At 37.0% G+C, this 21,147-nt stretch overlaps 1 protein-coding gene across 3 annotated transcripts; it reads right to left on the bottom strand.

The window, feature by feature from the left end:
- Window positions 1-347: 347 nt before the first annotated feature.
- LOC111327877 (coronin-7) lies at window positions 348-20,942 on the bottom strand. Of its 3 annotated transcripts, none has more exons than XM_088732548.1 (29): window positions 20,771-20,942; window positions 19,688-19,787; window positions 19,404-19,484; window positions 19,182-19,252; window positions 18,865-18,942; window positions 18,319-18,360; window positions 18,105-18,171; window positions 16,675-16,751; window positions 16,466-16,513; window positions 15,665-15,751; window positions 15,150-15,232; window positions 14,750-14,804; window positions 13,743-13,803; window positions 12,987-13,132; window positions 12,667-12,762; window positions 12,317-12,457; window positions 11,766-12,077; window positions 10,978-11,086; window positions 9,982-10,068; window positions 9,104-9,246; window positions 8,612-8,716; window positions 8,340-8,428; window positions 4,222-4,360; window positions 3,345-3,434; window positions 2,383-2,499; window positions 2,126-2,261; window positions 1,292-1,386; window positions 1,057-1,146; window positions 348-663 (listed from the first exon to the last, which is right to left on the bottom strand). In XM_088732548.1, exons 1-29 carry the CDS (start codon window positions 20,828-20,830, stop codon window positions 655-657), a joined length of 2,814 nt encoding a protein of 937 aa, XP_088588674.1. In that variant the 5' UTR covers window positions 20,831-20,942; the 3' UTR covers window positions 348-654. The 3 variants fall into 3 exon arrangements, with proteins under 3 accessions (XP_088588674.1, XP_088588675.1, XP_088588676.1); XM_088732549.1 differs by having other exon boundaries at window positions 11,766-12,074; XM_088732550.1 differs by lacking the exons at window positions 18,865-18,942; window positions 19,182-19,252; window positions 19,404-19,484; window positions 19,688-19,787; window positions 20,771-20,942 and adding an exon at window positions 18,724-18,827.
- Window positions 20,943-21,147: the final 205 nt, after the last annotated feature.

Raw genomic sequence — 21,147 nt, 5'->3', positions numbered from 1 at the left:
TATTTGCCCAGGTTCAAATATTTTCATTTTTTGTATTCAGTAATTTTTAAATGTGCAGTGTAATGTTGTTTTTCATGTTTCCAAGAAGCAGTGACCTGACCAATGCCCAAAACCTTATAGAGTGCGTCAAAAGCGCTGGGCACTCTGAGCATTGCGAATGTCATCTGTGGCATCCATGACATCTAAAGGACAAAAACAAATTGGACTCCACGCACAGTATTGAAAAAACCAGGAGAAATATTTTAAGTGCAATTGGCTATGAGTGCGAGAACAAAGGATCAAGAGGAGAGAGTCAGGATCCTTGCATCTAGGTTTATATCTTAGTAGAAATAATAAACAAGAATCAATAACTCATTATTGCATTTATTATTTCAACTTGAACATCATCTTGAAGCCAGGAGGAGCAATTAAAAAATCCACTGAGGAAACATCTACAGACAACATCACTACAATTCATTCCCAGAAATATCTCCACAAAATTCAATTATCCTTTAATCAAAAACATAGGAATTTCAGTCCAATATTTGAGCAGTTAAGCTTTTTTCTTATGTACAATTGAATTGAAGTATTGAGTAAAATTCAGACATTGCAGTGTGCACAAGTATGATCAATAGCAGCCCAACAATTGAGGCATATTTGCATTTTCAGTGAGGATCAGTCATCCTGGAATTGAAACAGAGAGAATGATATAAGGGTTAAAATAGTACATTGATTTTTGATAGAACTTGAGGTAATAATATTTCTTTATTACACCACTCGGGCAGTCAGAGGGCCAATAACTAAAATCAACCAATCAAAATGCCGTATTGCCGGTCAATTTTCTCTCAGTATTGGACCGGGCACTGTCCTGAATGATACCGCACTTGTGTCCCTTTGAACTTCAGTCATATAATAAATCTCTTATTAACCAAGCTTGCTAGGGACCGTACTGGAAGAATATCAGCCCTCGCTCTTTTTTGTACGGACCTCGCTGCGTTCGGTCCATACTGTCAAGACCTCGGGCCGATATTCTCCCAGTACGGCCCTCGCGCTTGATTAATAAGATATATCTCTTACCCATTCATCATCGTCCACTCCTTCTTGAAGATCTTGAGGCAGAGGATCATCATCAAAATTTCCTAATTTGTCCACCATAGAGTTCAAAAGCTGAAAATGAGTATAGAAAACAAACTTAGTTTTCAGCCTGATTAAAAAAAGGGAAAATCTCTGTAAAGAACTGCAGAAATAACAGAACCACTTTCACTTATCTAAGCAATATTTCTTTTTCTAGGTAGCAGTTTGTTTCACTTACTTCTTCTTTCTGCTGTTCAACAGACTTCACTTCCTCCAGCTCATGTCGGCTGTCATACTTCCTGGCAATAGGAGCTTGTTTGGGTGCTTCACTCACTATAACAGACAAGGAGAGGAAATAACAGCTATGAATCAAAAGAGTAATGTCGAGACAATAACAATGAATAAGTATCATTGTTTAGGTGATTATAAAGATGCACACTCACAGAGGTCAAGGATTGTGTGATATTTTACTATAATCACCTCATGCAAGGTGATCATAGCAGGGTAGCTAGATTCCAAAATACTGCCTTGCATATTATCAATGTTACCGAAGACATGATAAATGCAGTAATATTATAGTAGAAAATTCAATTTAGAATAGTAAAGAAAAGACAGAAAAGAAAAAGAATAGAAAAAGAGCTAACCCTGAAGTGTAATTTGATTTATACAGTATGCAGTTCTTTATAATCTTCCTCCCAGTGGTTGATAATAATAATAATAACAATAACAAATAACACTGATAGTTAAAATAAACAATTACAATTATAACGGTAACAACTAAAAGCATAATAATAAACTGATCCTCTCCAGACATCTGCACATGAAGAAATTGCAGCAAAGTAAGCCTGAAAACAAAAAAAACACAGGCTTTGACAGGTTCAAACCTGGGTTTCTCAGGTACTAGATGAGCACTAGTACCAACTGCACTGCAAGCCACATGTTGGGACTAGGGCAAATTTTTGTGGGTTTGTTCTCCATCAAGGAATCTAATAGCAAATGAAGTAATGCACATTCTGACCTGTAGAAAACAGTAATAATGAAAACTGTTTTTTAATAGCAATGGTTTACACACATGGTTTCATGCCATCTGGTCTGACTGACATTGTTTTCTGTGTTTTATCTTCACCAGCAAACCACTGATCACTAGTTACTGAAGGCTCCCACCATACTCTGGTGTCTGGGAAAAGGTCATCTTGAAAGTATTCCATCTGATAGTGAAAAGGAAAGTTCAATCATAACTGACAGCTGCTACTGTAAATTAACTGCTAGATATTACCATTATCAATAAACATTTATCAGATAGATAACAAAACATAAGAGAGTACTAGCCTTGACTCGAGGAACTTGGAATGTAATGTAGTCAATTGATGTCTTGTTCAACTTAACAGCTCTGGCAAACTCCACTTGCTTTATATCACAAACAGTCTTTGGTAGAAAAGCCACTGCCTGTTGAAAATGAGGATAAGAACTAAGTCTTATGATTTTAATTTCAACTATAATGAAAGAAGATAACAAACCTATAAATTGACATTGTGTCTTAAGTATTTATGCTCTATGGTAACTTATAGGTGGTTTCCAGAAATATCAATTTCAATCAATTAATGATATCAATATTACTAAAATAGAAAGTTATAGGTCATTATTAGTAGTCTGATTTCATGGTGTCTACATGTGTTATTAATTCACTGCACTTCTTAATGAGGATCAATAAATCAATCCTTTATTTAAACAAGTGACACCTAGGAGTACAGAAGTTCTTGTTAAAACATGTACGTGTATGTACAATTAGAAAGAAAACAATTTCTGTGAGAATACAAATAATAAATAGATCTATTAAATAACTAAAAACAGGATCGAAGATCATAGACAAGAGCTATCAACAAAAATTTACAATATTAACAATATTAACAATAACAATATTTACAATCACTACCGCTAAGCCATGTGGGCTTTAAGAGAACGCTTGAATGAAACAATATCTTGAGATTCTCTGAGTTTAGGGGGTATCGCACTCCAAAGTTTACTAGCTAAAAATGAAAATGACCGATGTAAAAACTCAAGATTAAAAGGAGGTAAATCTAGCCTTGTATTGAACCCACGTAAACTGTACGGTACATTTCTAAAATTAAAAAAATCACTTATATATAAGGTGCTCCCTTAAAAAAAAAATGAGATTATTGTGCTATAAACACAGTTGACTTTCAGTTTCCCGCTCTCTAAATAAGCAAATCATTCCCGCTCTCCAAATAAGCAAATCATTCCCGCTCTCTAAATATTACGCAAATCTTCACCTGGTAAGGGTCCTTTGTCCTGTAATGTGATAATTCATTCAAGTGAGGTGGCTCTTCAGTGACTTCAAAAGCAAATATTGTAGTTTCACCCTGAAAAATTACATGACAACGTAAGCCATTGTTGCTAGTTCAGCCTATGTATCTGGTTAGAGGTGAAATATACCAAAATGCGACTTCCTTAACCATAAATTCAAATAGTCTGCTTAACAAGGTATGGCTCCATCTGTTGGCTGTCACGACGCCTATTTATCTGACTGATATGTAAATATTTCCTTGCACCACCTATGCCTTCACTTGTTCAAACAACCTCTCGTGTAGTTATATATAATTATACAAATTAAATTGCAAATACAGGTGACTCCTCGTCACTGCCAAGGTTGTTGACATGGTTTATTATATAGCTGGCAGTACCCTTGGAAAATATGGAGTAAATCCTGTTATCTGATTGGCTACCTGAGTGGGAAAGATGGGCCCACTCTGATCCTGCACAAAGAAAAAAGTGTGTGGAGCAGACTTATAAAGTTTGTAACTTTTGGGCAATGTGGGCAATGAAGTTGCAAAAAGTGGCAGAGGACAGTAAAAAAAAAAGTGAGATTATTGTGCTATAAACACAGTTGACTTTCAGTTTCCCGCTCTCTAAATAAGCAAATCATTCTTGATTCTTATTAGAGTGAAATCTTTCTGCTATATTATAAATCCCTTGTTGAATAAGCTTGTTTGGTCAAGGTGGCTGGATATAATTATCCTCTTTCTTTTTTGTGTTTTATGGACCTGACTTTGTTTCAGTCCATAAAAACAAAAACAAAAAGAACTCAGCCAGTATCCAGTCATCTTGACCTCACACTTCGTCAATAATACATATAATTATATTGTATACCTTAGCAGAAAGAAACAAGACAGAGGAGTCTTTGTCATAGAATGGTATCAAGGTGGCAGGAGCAACATCCACCTCCACTGATGACAAATCTTTAGACAGATCACGACTGTCAAAAACACTAATGGTCCTCACACTTGATCTTATACAGAAAGAAAAAGAATTAGATTACCCTCAAAGAACTAAGCCTGCAAACAAGCCATTAAGAAAAGTCAGAAAAAGTCAGAAAAAAAAAAAAGTACATTGCAAACAAGCAAAAACACTACTGATGAAAATCCTCTAACAAGCCCCCCCAGGGGGCTTATTTATTTCAGGTACTTTGGGGGGATGGCCTATTAGAGGGGGGAGGGCTTAATAGAGAGGGGGCTTATTAATTTAGTGTGCAGGGTTCTCAATAAGTTTTGATGTAGACGGCTGAAATATAAAAGTAGGCGGCGGGAGAAGTGAATACCATAGGCACGAGCCTCTAAGGGGGTCTTGCAGCATGCTCCCTCCCCTCCCCCCTCCGAAAAACTTCAAAATATAGAAGGTTAGATTTGCCATTTTGAGCCTTTTGGCAAGCAAATTTGGTTTTAAGAAATAATTATTTATTAGAAACAACCATAAATTTTACTGAACATCTTTCTTTTCTTGGAATCCTTATAATGGGACCAGACTACACCCCAAAAAGCATATGCTGCCCATTATAGGAATGCTTTTCTGTAGATTTTTGCTTATTCATCAGTACTACCGTACTAACAGCTTTCATCAGTACTACAGTACTAACAGTACTAAACCTCTCGCGAGCAAGCATGAATACCTATGTACTAGCGTACTAACTACAGCTCTCGAGCGAGCAAGCATGAATACCTACGTACTAGCATACTAACTACAACTCTTGAACAAGCAGGAATACCTATGTACTAGCGTACTAGCGTACTAACTACAACTCTCGAACAAGCAGGAATACCTACGTACTAGTGTACTGAGCAAACCTCTCGAGCAAGCATAAATACCTACATACTAGCATGCTAACTAAAGCTCTCGAGCGAGCAGGAATACCTATGTACTAGCATACTAGCATACTAACTACAACTCTCAAACGAGCAGGAATATATACGTACTAGCGTACTGGCGTACTAAGTAAACCTCTCGAGCAAGCATAAATACCTACGCACTAGCGTACTAACTAAACCTCTCGAGTGAGAAAGAATACCTATGTACTAGCGTACTACCTACAGCTCTCGAGCGAGCAAGCATGAATACCTACGTACTAGCGCACTAACTACAGCTCTCAAGTGAGCATGAATACCTACGTACTAGCGTACTAACTACAACTCTCGAACGAGCAGGAATACCTACGTACTAGCGTACTAAGTAAACCTCTCAAAGCATGAATTCCTATGTACTAGCGTACTAATTAAACCTCTCGAGCAAGCATGGGTACCTACGTACTAGCGTACTAACTACAACTCTCATTCTTTTCATGCATGCCATGAAATTGAACATTTGATTTAGTCTGTGAAAAAAGGAGTATATTGATAACCATTGGGGTTTGTGTTTTTGTGGTGTGGACCTTATTTTTAATGCGGTAATGTAGTGGAGAACAACTCGCACTGCGTTTTTTTGGTGATCTCAAACTGACAGTTTTCGTTGAAATAAACCATTTATGAATTGCAGTTTTTTCTATAACCTTTTTAGAAACTATATTTTGGTAAAACAAAGTAAGCAATAAATCCTAATGAATCTTTAATAAACATGAGCTTGAGTATGCTACCTAAGAGAACGTGAAAAAGTCGAGATGTTAAATAAACTCATTCTTATCCAACAAAGGGTAATATAGTGTGGTTTCAGCCTCGAACATTTTCTGTTTCAACTGTCCCTGAGATCACAGAGAAACCGTTTAGGGCAGTTTGTGTTATTGAGAAAAAGAATACAGTTAAAATTGCACTTGCAAAGTTTTGGAATTAAATTATTCATATAGATATGTCTTAATAGATATTTTGTTGTGTAGTATTGCTGAGTACTTTTACGAGTTGTGCCGTATTTGCCGTATTTTGTGGTACTTGGTAAGGACAACTCATCACGGGTTGTTGCTCATATGTTTAGTGCTGTAGTACTTAGTCCGGACATTTCATTACAGCTTGTTATTCATTTGTTTAGTGCGTTAGTACGTTAGTACCTTAGCGCTCGGTACGGACAAGTCATCACGGCTTGTTCTGAATTTGCTTAGTACGTTAGTACCTTAGTACTCGCTACAGACAACTCATCACGGCTTGTTCTGAATTTGCTTAGTACGTTAGTACCTTAGTACTCGGTACGGAAAACTTATCACGGCTTGTCCTGAATTTGCTTAGTACGTTAGTACGTTAGTACCTTAGTACTTGGTACGGACAACCCATCACGGCTTGTTCTGAATTTGCTTAGTACGTTAGTACCTTAGTACTCGGTACGACAACTCATCACGGCTTGTTCTGAATTTGCTTAGTACGTTAGTACCTTAGTACTCAGTACGGACAACTCATCATGGCTTGGAAGGTTTATTACTCAGCCGTAAGACATACTTGTTTTATCTTCTTTTTCAACCGATTATTTCCTAAATTCATAATTCCTTTGCATAGATGTAGATAAACAAATAAAAGAAAGATAGAATTTTTAGGTTTATAATGGGCAAGAACAGCAGAACTTAAACAAGTCGGATCAAATCGGCTTAATTTTAATAGTACGTTAATAATCCGTACTAAGCGAAAAACAAGAAAAAAAGAATCCTATTTTGGGCATGGTCTACCAAAAAGGGCAGTAGTCCATTAAAGTAAAGGTTTTATAGAACGTTATGGCCATTCAAGGCAGAAAATATATAAATAGAAACTCCTTTTGTCACTGTTTCTGTGTATTGATTTGAATTAGTTTCATTCTCTCAAAAGTGGTTGAAACAATTATTAACACAGAGTTAGCTTGACTCAGCATTTGGCCATGCTAGAAAGAACTAAAATGCCAAGTCATCAGTGTCAGATCCAAAAGCGGAGTCAGAGTCACAGTCAGTGTCACTCTCTGAACCTTTTGATTGCAGATTAAGGGCCTCTAGAACTTCATCAAGGTCTTCCTCATTTACATTTTCCTCATGCTCTCTATCTGCAGCTGTACCACTCTGAACAGCAATTGTCTCCTCCCTTTCACACTGCACAATCACCAGAGATGGCTGTTTTCTCACCTTCATCTACTTGGCTTTCCATTCTTCATGATTTACAGAAATATCGATCTATTCCAGGCTGGCTTGAAGTGGGTTTTCTTTTACTCATGGGTACTCTATAATTAATTACATAATAAGAATTCCTGCCTTCTTCTAACACGCCGAACACCACACTGCACTTGTTGACAACAAACACTGGTCAGCGGAATTTCCCACAAGGTAGGAGGCGCGCATTGGCATTGCGTAATATGTTTTGCTGCTGAAAACGGCTTTCAAGTATTACTCATTCGATTCACATGACTTTTAACTTTGAAATCTACGTGTAGATACAAAACAAGGAGGCAAGCTTATCACCTAAAAGTAGGCGGCTCTAAATTTAAAGTAGCCAGTTTTTTAGCTGGCTGCTGGCACTTAATGAGAACCCTGAGTGTGATGTTCACTACCAGGATACAATAGGATGTGATGTACAGTATTTATTAAAAAATCGTTCACATTTTACATTTTTTTCATTTACCAAATTGGCAGTCAGTCCTCAGTAAAGTCTGATGAGTTTTATGATTAAATTACAGTACTTGAATAAATTTACCATAGATATTGACACAGAGTGTTATTTTAAAATTTTTTTGAGGGGGAGGGGTAGGGGAGCTTAATAGAGGGAGGGGCTCAATAAATTTCTCTAAAGGGGGGCATATCAGAGGGGGTGGCTTATTAGAGAGGAGGGGCTTAATAGAGGATTTACCGTACTTTTCGAAATGTCAGGCTCCACTACCCACAACAGTCCTTCTCAGGACTACACTCACCCAGACAATCAGACTACACTATCACTGCTGCAATTGTGAGGTAAAAATTATGCACTCTAATGGTTATTTAGATATCCTGAAGTAAGTTTGTGGTTACTTTAAGATTACAATTTTTTGTCTTTATGGTGAGGTGTGTAGAATGATTAACTTACTTGCCAAATCCTGTAGTCACTAACAAATCAGCACTTGAACCTCCCCAGAAGACACGAGCTCCACGGCTCCCTTCAGGACCTTGGCCTGTCTAAAAACAAATAACTTTTTCATTAAACAAAAATATTAATAACAATATAGTGCTCATGCTCAATTCTAAATCACAAAATAATTAAGTATAGGCAGGTTGAAAATAGTTCTCTAGTATTAAATGAGGGCACCATCAAAGACAGATCTCCTTACCCCCCACATTATATTTTTAAGTGAATAATACCTGCAGAGGAAAAAGTTGAGATCTTGGGTCAAATATTCTGATTTTGTTGTCTCTTGACACAGTGGCTAGCTTTGTTCCGTCTGGTTTCCAACTCAAGCTAAATACCTGAAAAAAACCTTTTGATTATCAAGTTGCTTGACTATTCGATTTTTTTAATTCTTTTCAATCATAAGCTCACTTAGTATACTTACATTTATTTTTATCATAAAAAGCTAGCAACCATTGGATCAAAAGTGCTATCATAGTGATGAAATATTTGTTTGGTGTCACTGGTTCAAAAGTGTTTGTCAAAATTTACAAAGGTATTCATGATAAATTTTTCTTTTTTGAAATTTTATTGCACATTTAGTTCCTTGGATGCTCGGCTCTGCATCCTTTTATGATTGTCATAAAACACGAGAATTCACACTTCATCCCAGAAGAGAAAAGAAATAGGAAATAGTGGTTTCTTTGACAGCAGATGTAGCAGTAGGTGTTTAGGATCCTAATTACCGAATCAGTATGTCCAGTAAGTGTGATTAGATCTTTGGCTTCCTCAACATCCCAAATCTTGATAGTTAAATCCATAGCTGCTGATGCCAAAACACCACTTGCAGTAGGATGATACTTTACTAAGTTTGGTTTGTCATTATGACCTGTGATGTTAAAAACAGAAAAAGAAGAAACAAAAAAAATTAATGGATTTGTTTAAATTTTGTATCACAATATAATGGTTTATCGACCAGTGAATTTTGGGAAGGCATCAGGTTAAGTTTGGTTGAGTGGTTTATTATCCAGCTGGTTGGTTTACAAATAGTCATTCCACTAATTTATTCATTCCACTAATTTATTCATATTCATATTTCATATTCATATTGCTAATTTATTCATTATTCATATTTATTCATATTAATTTATTTCATTCCACTAATTTATTCATATTTTTCTCGTTGCCATGCACCCACCAATAACGTAGCTCCATTTTCTGCCTTTAAAAGCACACACAACCCACAATTCCTCTATTCGCTCCGACGAAGGGCTAACGCTCGAAACGTCAGCTTTTGTAATCATTACGGTGGCCAATTTACCATTTCAACTTTGTTGATATATCCAAATTATTTCGTTACTCCCACCGACGCAGCCCCAAACAGTTTCTTTCAAAACTATCAGCCTTTATTAATTTACAAATAGTCAGACTCATTCACCGAATCGAAATATGGCATCCAATTTGAATTACAATTGTTCTGGACTTACTACCCTCGTCTTCATGTGAAAAAACAAAAGGATTATCACGTGTGAGAGGTTAGTAAGTCCAGAACAATGGCAATTTGAATTGGATGCCATATTTCGAACCTGTGTATAGATTTCTGAAAAGATTTTGGAAAAATAACCTTTCAAAACTACAGATGGATTGTTGATAGTTTCTGTCAAGCCATCACCAGGCACTTCCCAAACAGTGACAAAGCCACTTTCACAGGCTGAAATGAAAATACAGAAAATCTTCAATCATACATCCAAATATACAGAAAAAGTGTTTGATAGAAAACAAAACCCCTTCAACAACAACAACAACAACCACAACAATCTTTATTTGTACTCACTCTTGTTCAGAAAAAGTTACAACAAAGAGAATAATAAAAAAAATAAGTTAGAGTACTTGCTGCCTGCAATAACCATAGGGGCTAGCGGAGCCAGGCAGCCAAAATAACCTTTCAACATTCCTCCACGCAACGAGTCCACCTATTGCACCCGCAGCCAGAGATACTTCAAGCTATTGATTTGTAAGACAAATAGGTTCAAAAACACCTTTATCATGGCAAACAGTTTTAATTATTAGTAGCTATTTTAATTATTTTTATTTTGGTTTTTTGATACTTCTCTTATTGTACTTTATTGTAGATTACATTTTGCGGCTTTTACTGTAGTTATCTTAGAGTAAGAGATAATTTATTGCCATTGTAAAGTAAATCGTATTTCAGCCAGCCCGGGGGCTGCAATGATTTTACTTCCTAATAAAGCTATCAAGCTATCATTCCATCACATGGTATACAATGTAATGCAACAATTCCCATAATTAATTTCAAATTATTACTTGCAATTGATTGCATTTGACTTTGTGAACAATGTACCCAGTGAGAAGAAGTGTTGGTCTAATGGCTGGCACTTTGAACAAAACCTTGGGAGGTCAAAGTTCAAGACCTGGGCAGGTCATTATTTTGTGTCGTTGGGCAAAACCCTCCACACAGGGGTACAAACTGGGGGCTGGACAACTGTCAGGAGTAGTAATACTTTTGGTTACCTTCACCCCTGATATCAGGATTGGCTTAGACAGCCTGGGGCACCTGGGTCAAGAGCTGACCCAGATTTATACATTGTACCCAACCTACCAGTTGCTAATCTCTGTTTGTTAAATGGGTCCATGGCAAAATCCATTACACCACTACCACACTGAATTACAGGCAAGCCTGAATCTGGAAGCCGTCCGGGCTTATCTAGCTGAAAATACAAATCTGATCAAATTATAAGATAATTTAGGTGTTCGGAATTGAAAAGGAAAATCAAAACAAACACGCTTATTCCAACACGGAAAACTGTAAACTCATACTAAACAACAACAATCGTTAAACAAACCACCACTCAGTAAACTAAAAAACTTTCAACTCTTCTCTAACAAAATTGCACATGTCAAAAATAAAAAGGTCCGCATGATTTGCTAAAGAAATTATTAACCTAGTAGACCTAGTTCCAAAGCATGCACACGCGAGTCGCACAGGCACAAGTTTGTTAACGTCTTCTTAACATTAGGTGTCCCTAATAATAACAATTTAGACTATATAACAATAGGAATAATTATAACTTATAACCAAAGTAATAACATGTATTAACAGGAGGGCTTCCAATCATTCGAATATGGTTCTCAGGAAGGTCATTACTGAAATAAAAATCCTACAAAAAAATTCAGATTTTGCTTCTCCACCACTCTGTCCTTGGTGTGGTAACTTTGGGAAAGTATGGATCCATATCTTGTATTGTACCTATACACTTAGTTTTTCGTTCAGGGATCTCCTTTCATTCACCACCAAAGTATCTCCCATGCAAATACTTTCACTGCAATCAAATTCATGAAAAATGTTGGCTTGACCAGATACAAATGCATGTTCAATGGATTACTTACAGGGACTACAGCTATTTGGCCTCCGGGTCCTGATAAAGGAAAAGCTGCAAACTTCTGATTGACTTGAAAACCATCAGAGTCCGCTAGAACTGATATGCTCAAATTGCGTACATTGTCTATATTATTGCTTTTGTGCATAGGAGTGCCATGGAGATGTCTGAATTTTGACATGCGTGCAGCTGTAAAAGTTTTTCTTGGTTTTGCTAAAGGTTCTGCCTTAGGAGCAGAAGCTGATGTTGATTTGTTCCCTGCTTGTTGATTTTGTTGAGAAGCTAATCCTTTGGGTGATTCTCTGGACTCACTTGTTGACTGCTTGAACACAATAATAGCAAATTGTAATTACCAAATATTTATACAAATTGTAAACTCTTTAGACTCTATTCAAGTTGTTGAATGGCAGGTCACACAATCAAGATTATCACTGTTGCAGTTCTTGGCAGGGATGACACATACCTGAGTCTTAATGCGGTTTAAACATTTTACTTCCTAATTGCAAATTAAAATGCAATATAATTCAACCTGATGTTCGGAGAGAACTCACAATAACTTACCTTTTCTACTGCAACACTTGGTTTCTGACTTTCTATGGCTGATTTTGGCTTTAGTGTGGGTTTCTGTGGTTTTTCTTGTGTTGTTGGTGCTTTTTGATGTTCCGCTTGTCGTTTGGATGGATCAAGGGAAACTCTTCTTATCTGTTAGGAAAAACAATATATACCTTTTTAGCTCAAATTCCATTCAATTCCACACAGGAAGACTGATATTTTCTTCTTCCAATGTCTGTGACAATATAAATGACAACTTTCCTTATTCACAAAGGAGCTCAAATTAATCTTCTTTCACAATGTACCCATGAATGAAGTATAAATGAAATAACACAAGGATTAGATACTCAGTAACTTACAGGGTGATTGGATCCACTAAACCACTCTTCTGCTGTCATGGATGCTTCTCTTGCAAATGTATCAGGAAACAAGTCTGCATGAAAATCCCTGTAAGACTTCAATAAAAATTTAATTGACTGAGTAAAAAGTTACTTGAATGCATGGGCAGAAAGAGAGAAAGAAAGAAAAATAAAAATAAAGAATGGGCCAAGAAACAAGTTGAAAAAGTGAAAAAATGCATGAAAGAAATGAGGAAAGAAGAGAAAAAACAAACAAGGAAGAGCAATAACAAATGGACAAATGGATGAGTCAAGAGTTACTTGATTCAGTTATAATTTACCTTTCGTGGCACACAGTAACTGATGGGGACCACTGATAATTTTGTCAGCTGAAGAAGTCGTACCACTTCACATTTCATAACATTCATGGCAAGTTTAGGCACAATGGCCATACCTTTGTGCTGTTGGTCCATCATCTGTGATGACACTAAAAGTAGTTAAGAGAATTTTACAACAGTAGCAATTTTAATACTCTAAATGTATGATAAAGAAACAAAAGTATCTAGCAAGTTCACAGTCATTACCAATAATCTCACACTACACAGAATAATGACATTGACTACAACAACAACAACAACAACAATTTATCACTTATAGAGCGCTATTTACAATGACAGATCAACAGCGCTTTACAATCAATCCTAACCCGCCCATCCCACCCCAGGGGAGGACATCCATCACACAGTAATCTCGTGCGTGGGAAATTAACGTCTCCTACCCCTAACCCTGTAGGAGACGGGACCTCCATTTATTCGTCCCTATCTGAGAAGACTAGAATATCTAACCATTTCTTGATGTTATAGAAAGGTAGCATATTCTTCTCAATTATTTTAAGACCTTGAGTGTTGGTCCGGCCGAGGCTTGAACCCTCGACCTCCCGCACAACAGTCCAGCGCTCTATCCATTGAGCTAACCAGGAGGTGGTTAGCTCAATTAAGCAATGACAATTAAGCAATGAATAAATAAAATTAATGCTTTTTTAACTAACATCACTTTATCTACTGAACATGCTTAGTTGAGATATCTATTTCAATTACCTGGAGTAACAAATGATGCAGCAGTATCAGACACTTCCAAATACTGGATAGAGGAGTCACCCTGAATGCAGTGAGAGATAAACAAAGCTGAAGGTGACACTATCAAGAGTCTACTTCATAGTGGATTGAAAGGGGGGGGGAGGGAGGAAAACCATCCACTAGGCTGTGTTTACTACATGCACTCTAACAATTGAAAGAAATATGACCTTCAACTCTCTCATATCCATAAAGAAGACTTCATCCACATCTTAACCTATCTTTTAAATATCAACCAAGGGATATCATGATTTTAATCCTAAATTACATCTCTCACCATTTTCACTGCATTACTGCAGTAGGGTAGGACTAGAACAGAACATAATTATGTGATCCATGCAAGTAATCCACCCATTAAATCCCACCCATCCCACCCCAGGGGAGGACATCCATCACACAGTAATCTCGTGCATGGGAAATTAACGTCTCCTACCCCTAACCCTGCAGGAGATGGGACCTCCATTTATTCGTCCCTATCCGAGAAGACTAGAATATCTAACCATTTTTTGATGCTATAGAAAGGTAGCATATTCTTTCTCAGTTATTTTAAGACCCTGAGACTGTTGGTCTGGCCGGGGCTTGAACCCTCGACCTCCCGCACAACAGTCCAGCGCTCTATCCATTGAGCTAACCGGGAGGCGGTTATTCTCATAACTACCACTGCTGGAAATGACTGGGAGACAACAACGAGAATTACTATCCATTATTGAGATCAAGGAAGTAAAAGGGGTATTAAACAAACAATGTCAAGTAAATGCAATGTTTGAAGTAATTAATTAAGTTTTGTTCAAACTTTATTCAACTATTTTAATGCACACAGTACTAGAACATGCAGTTACAACAGCATGTATCAAAATTGCAATATAAGCACAATAATAATATACTGGTAATGTATATGATGAGGTAAAAAAGGAAGGTGAAAATAAACAAACAAAAAAATTAAAAGAATAGTTAGGTATACACAATAATACCTTCCCAGCTAAGAACAACATGTTGGTGTCTGGATCAAAAAATGGCATCAGAATTCTGCATGTACAAAAGTTGTGTGGATAAGAAAGAGATGACAAGGTTGGCCATAGATACACACTGCTTTGGATAACCTTTGTGATGTGGAAAGTTTGGTAATATTAATGGTCATAGACAGAGCAAAATACAAAATAATGAATTATGCATAATATTCTAAAAGTTACAAACGCTGTTGTCTGTTCACTATACTCTGTTACCAAAAGGTGAAATTTCGAAACTCACAATCATCCCTGGATTACAACTTGCTTCTACTGCTACATCTGTTCTTTATTAACTTAGAATTTAATTCTCATTTGGTACAAAACAGGAAAGTTAAAAATGCCAAAAAACTTTGAACTAACTTACCCAGAAGATGTGTCAAAGCTCATCCTCTGTACTGGGCTGCTGATATTATTCACATCCCAAACAACAAGTTCGCGGGTGCGAGACTGTTAAAAGAGTAATTCAAAGATGTCTTAAGTTTTACTTTCAGTAGTCAGTTCTTAACACTATTATAGACTCTTTCACTTTAACTGAGGAATCAGCCTCCAAGGCTAACATCCCAATATTAGTCAGAACAGTTGGAACGTTCATTAATTTTTATGTTTCCTTGTTGTTCCACTTTACTTTATTTTAACTAGCTTTGTTTTGTTAGTGTCCCCAATTAGTACTGTCCGGTACTAGAATTTTTATGACAATTAAATAAAGGTTCATTTATTCATTCTTGTTGTGCATTTTTTTCATGCTTTTAGCAAGATAAAAAAAAGGAACTACAGTTGCTAAGTGTCATGAAAATTATGAGCAGGTTCTTTAATAAAGGGAGAAAAAAAATTAAAATGTGCCAGTTTTCTATAAATTAACTGTGTCAATAATATTCCCACCTGACCAAAACCTGTGCTTATAACTTTGTCTGTGTTTCCCAGCCACAGCACTCTTGAGTCCTTTATTCCGCCAATGCCATTACATTCCTGCACACACAACAAACAGTTACATAGTTTTCAAGTAACAGTAGTTTTCTTAATTCCCATCTTCAATAGGGGTGGACCCATTTTGTTTCAAAACAAGACATTTTTTTCTCTCTTTTGAGGCGGGCCGATGACATCCCATACAAACCTTTATAAATGTGGAACGTTGCGTGACAAGGTGGGGGTCGCGTCCGCTTTTCTAGTGGTGAGCTTGGGCTGCCTGTGGTCATGTATTCACAAATCTGTGTTTAAAGGGTGATCAAAGATCGCTTGACTTCTGTCGTTCTGTGGTCATGTAAGCGTAGATGAATGAATATTCTTTGGTGAAAAAAAGTTTTTTTGTTTTATTCGGTAGAATTGTTCACAAAGATTTAATATAACCAGGCCGTTTTCAAGAAACTTTTCATTGATGTCGGCCATGCAACAGTTTTTCTTAGTGCTTTTTACCTTTTAGACTTTTTGTATTTTTTAATTAAGTATTTTAATAACAGGACCCCCATTGATACCAGTGCTTAATACACTGAAGGGGTTGTCCTGTATAAATATTATTATTATTATTATTATTATTATTATTATAAATGTTTATATATCTTTAAAAAAGAAAGCATAATCAAGCAATTCTTTGTCCAAAACAAGTTACTGCATGACGATCATTGAGTGAGGCTCTTGTTCATGCGGCTAACTGACTAATGTTATGTCATTATTTTGTGGACTCACCACAACAACAGAATTACCACGTGGGTCTAGGATGCGGATCTTCTTGTCCTGAGAAAGTAAAGGTTGAGAGAATGACCTCTCTGTAGACATGTGCTTTTGTCAAAATGAGAAATAAATTATAATCAGGTGTTAAATTAGAAATAATTATTATAAATTATAGACTGCAATCGCAGTCAATGACACGCTTTGTTACAAGATGAGGAGCTGACCTTGCAGGATGTAACTAATAAAGATCCATCCTCTTTCCAGCAAAAACTTTGAACCACGTCTTGATGGTTTTCCAAATCTGTATCAAACCATGAAATGACAAAACACCCCTTGATTACTTATATTGAATACATGCATGTAGCACCAATAGTGTATTAACCCATTAATAGCTGCAGCTTTTGTGAAAAACTGTGTTTTGAAGCTAGTTGAGCAGATTTCGGGTCACTGTTGTGGTTTTAAAAGCTCAAACTTACCACGAACCCATTCACAGTTTGTACGCTTGATGGCCTTTTGATCCAAATGCAAAATAGCGGCCTGAAAATCTCGGGCAGGCGCAGAAAGCAAAATTTCGACTTTTACTTTTCTCTCTTTCTCCTGCCCTTTTTTTCCCCTTTCCTTGCCTGAAGTTTCTCCTTACTTGCTGGAAATTTAGTAGGCTTCATTTTGGTGTAGAGAGTTTTTCGGAAACTACTCATTACTTTCAAACCAAATGCTCAGAAAGATAGGTGGGCAGTGGAACAAGATTTTCGTGCAGATTTTCAGGTCAAAGTTATATGGTTTTATGGCTATTTCTCCAATCTCCTTCACTCAATTGCGCTTATTCTGCTATCATTTGTAAGATATTTTCAACCTGTTTAACCCATTAACGTCCAGTGCGCCCGTATGCGCCCATGGGGACCCACACCCTTTCTACGCCCTGTGACATCATCAATTTTAACTCTGGAGCACGAATTCGAGCATGTACTTGAACGGGTTGAAAATATCTTGCAGACGATACCAGAATGAGCGCAATTGAGTGGAGGAGATTGGAGAAATAGCCAAAAAACCGTGTCACTTTGACTGGAAAATCTGCACGAAGATCGTGTTTCACTACCCACCTACCTTTCCGAGCATGTGCTTTGAAAATAATGAGTAGTTTCTGAAAAATCTCTACACCAAAATGAAGCCTACTCAATTTCCAGCAAGGGAGGAGAAACTTTAGGCAAGGAGAGGGGAAAAAAAGGGCAGGAGAAAGAGAGAAAAGTAGAAGTCGTAAGTGGGGCGTGACTTCTCAACCCAAAAACTATGTCGAAATTTTGCTCTCTGCGCGTGCCCGAGATTTTCAGGCCGCCATTTTGCATTTGGATCGAAAGGCCATCGAGTGCACGAGCTGTCAAGTGGTTTTTGGTAAGTTCGAGCTTTTAAAACCCCAACAGTGACCCCAAATCTGCTGGACTAGCTTCAAAACACAGTTTTCCACAAAAGCTGCGGCCGTTAATGGGTTAAGTACGTGTTCAAAGTCGTGCTCCAGGGTTAAAAGTGATGACGTCACAAGGCGTAGAAAGGGTGTGGTTCCCCATGGGCGCTTGCCAGCGCACTGGACGTCAATAGGTTAAGAAATATTAATTATTTTGGTTAAAATGGCAGTACTACATTTATTGCATATACTGACTGCATTTCAGCTCCTGTTTCTGTAGATCCCAGATTGCGACAGACTTCCCACATGAACTAGATAGTACCTATTTCCAACAATAAGCATAATTATCATAAAAAAATCACACAAACATTGGAGCATTTTAGGATGAACAAAATGCATATTAAATAAAGGTAATAAAAATGTTTTCTTGTGCCAAATGTTTCCTTTAATTTTACCACTTATACCTTACCTCACTTGCTGCAGGATGGAAGAGCACATTTTCTACCCGACCCTAAGAAACAAAGTAACAAACAATAATAAAATCAGAACCACTGAAGATATTTTATGTTTTACTCGGGGGGACATTTAAGGGCTTTTATGTGGTAATCAGCCTGTTGATGTTTTGTTTCTTTTTGTTTTGTTTTGTTTCTTTTTGTTTTGTTTCTTTTTGTTTTGTTTCTTTTGTTTTGTTTTGTTTCTTTTTGTTTTGTTTTGTTTTGCTTCTTTTTGTTTTGTTTCTTTATGTTTTGTTTTGTTTTGTTTTTTCGGGGGGGAGAGGAGGGGGATAAGAATTGAATTACAGTTAGGAAGTTTTAAAGTTTCAAATTACTGATGTTACAGGCTGTTGTGGTAGATCACTGATGTTTTCACTTACAAGCTGCTGTGGTAGAACCCAAAGTGGTGCTGGCATATCCTCTTTTATGCCAGTAAAATGAATTACAGTATAGGAAGTTTTAAAGTTTCAAATTACTGATGTTACAGGCTGTTGTGGTAGATCACTGATGTTTTCACTTACAGGCTGCTGTGGTAGAACCCAAAGTGGTGCTGGTATATCCTCTTTTATGCCTTCCTCTGGAATTTTCCACAATTTAATCTGCAAAACCAAATATGACATAAAACTTCAAAACTACAGTTATGTAAGATTCTTTGAACCTAATCCATTTTGAAATTTGAGATCTCTATAAATAAAAATTTTGTAATCTTAAAATTACATCAAAACTTCTAATTGAAATATTAGAGGTAACTGCCTTCTTATCCAGTTGTCAGTTTTAGCTATAAGCCTGTGATGATTAAAATATTTCTGTACACAACATAAAAGAAGTAAAATCTTACAGAGCAGTCATAAGAGCAAGTTGTCAGAAGCTTCCCATCAGATGGTGAGAAGTCCAGGTCAGTCACAAAATCTGAATAAAAGGAAAAGACCAAGAAAGATATTCTTCCTACCTGCATCAAATTTCTGTTTGAAAATTTTAATGGAAAGCCGAACAACAGAGCAGGGAAGACGTTACTTAGTAGAAAATTCAACTAATAATTTAAAAATAATAATAAATGTACCTGCATGTGCATGAAGGAGAGGCAGTGACTGTTCCTTCCTTCCGACCTCTTCAAGAGGAAGAACACCCAGACTTCCTCCACCTAAAGGATAAATATTTATTGTAAATGGTGAGGACCAAATTTGTACATTGATATCTACAAGGTTTGTATTCTTTTGAGAAAATGCAATGACTATATACACTATACAAGAATTTTTATTGGCCTTTGTTTTCTGTTTTCCAAGACCTTAATCAATGGGGTTGATATTCTAGAATAATTGTCACAGATCGTGCCATAAATCCTACCTCCCACATCCACATTGAAGGCCATGAAGGTATCACTTGCTTTGATGTGATTTCCATAGGAGCTCATTAAGTTTCCAACTCTTATATCAGTGATACATTCCTAGGACACAGGTGTATTGTTTGGTCTGGTATCAAATGTTCTCAAAGTAATATCCAGACACTGTGCTCTATCAATGGATCATTCAAACTACCAAGAGTTATAGCCACTCTTCCCTTCAAAATTCTCTAATACCTTTTCAAAAACAAGGGTTTCTTTCAATTTGAGTTAAATGGATAATGCTGAAAAGTGCATGCAGTCAGGTGTCACTTTTTACACTGAGTATTTTTTGTTTTCTTGGCCAGCAAAACCTTGCCCGTCAATTGGCCAAGTTGGTTGGCTGCAAGCTCTAAGAGTGTCCCAGGTATCCATTAGGCATTGTAAAGGAGAATTTCCTGGTAACCAAGAAGAATTCTCAAGCATAATTTCAATGATCTGAGCAACCTTTCCATCCTACTTGGAGCATATTTCCCCGATACTTTACACTACTTGCCTGCTCCAACATGTATTAATTGAAATCCTGTTTACATCCCTTTGAATAATTTTAAAAACCCTATACTTTCCGGGAACACACCGTCTCCACCCTTATGTGGCTCACATCAAATGACTGCCCCACCTCCTAGACCCCAGGAAATGGACATAACTCAGTGATCTTCTATATAGAGAGTTGAACTTCAAAATTAAATATGGCCCTTAACAAATATACAAGGGTTTCACACACCAAGGTCAAGTTTAAAACAAAGACTTCAACCACTCAACGTTTGCAGTAGAATAGATTCCAAGGTTGACTTTGATAGCAGTCTAGCATTATTTCTTGCATCTAAGATTAGATGCCAGATAGACTGAAATTGCCTTCGTTTAGTTTAGTATTTACACTCTCCGCCCATAATATCTTAAATAACTACACTGCCTGTCTTTATAGAGCAACTAGTCTATGAAAATGACCACAACTTAACTTGAGTCAAAAGGAAAGATAAAATTTGCACAGTACGTTCACTGACAATCAGTATTCGGGACCAAAGATCGTGAACACCAGTGGTACCTACCTCTTTTTTAGGAATCTTTGGAGCTGCATTTCGATATTTGGAAGCCTTAAAACGATGCATCTTTGCAGTTTGTCAGATGCAAACAAATAATTCATTCAGACAGCTGTTTACTGCTTTTCAGGTACGAGAGCAATCCAGTGAAATCCCCGACTTCCTCCACCGGGACAAACCCGCAATGCTCTATGGGAATTGTTGAAAAAGAGGCGCATAACTCCCAACTCAGTGTTAGCTTCCTAATTTTCAGGAAACAAAACTCATCACGTTGCAAGGTAGAGATAGAATGGTTACTGTCTCTCGTGGAAGGAGGATTCTCTTCTCTCCAACAAGTTACCGTAAATTCTCTTGTAACTGAAATAAGCAAGCCCCCCTGGGGGAGC

This window comes from Stylophora pistillata, chromosome 9 (genome assembly GCF_964205215.1).
Source record: "Stylophora pistillata chromosome 9, jaStyPist1.2, whole genome shotgun sequence".
Classification (NCBI taxonomy): Eukaryota; Metazoa; Cnidaria; class Anthozoa; order Scleractinia; family Pocilloporidae; genus Stylophora; species Stylophora pistillata.
This window is presented reverse-complemented; position numbering and strand designations above follow the sequence as displayed.

What these genes read in the sequence shown, in the direction of transcription:
- LOC111327877 (XM_088732548.1), bottom strand. Translation starts at nt 20,830, where the DNA reads ATGCATCGTTTTAAGGCTTCCAAATATCGAAATGCAGCTCCAAAGATT. An exon ending in GGGTTCTACCACAGCAGCCT is followed by an intron (nt 18,361 to 18,864) that starts GTAAGTGAAAAC and finishes TTTGTTTCTTAG; the next exon opens with GGTCGGGTAGAAAATGTGCT. An exon ending in TTAGTGGATCCAATCACCCT is followed by an intron (nt 12,458 to 12,666) that starts GTAAGTTACTGA and finishes TTTTCCTAACAG; the next exon opens with ATAAGAAGAGTTTCCCTTGA.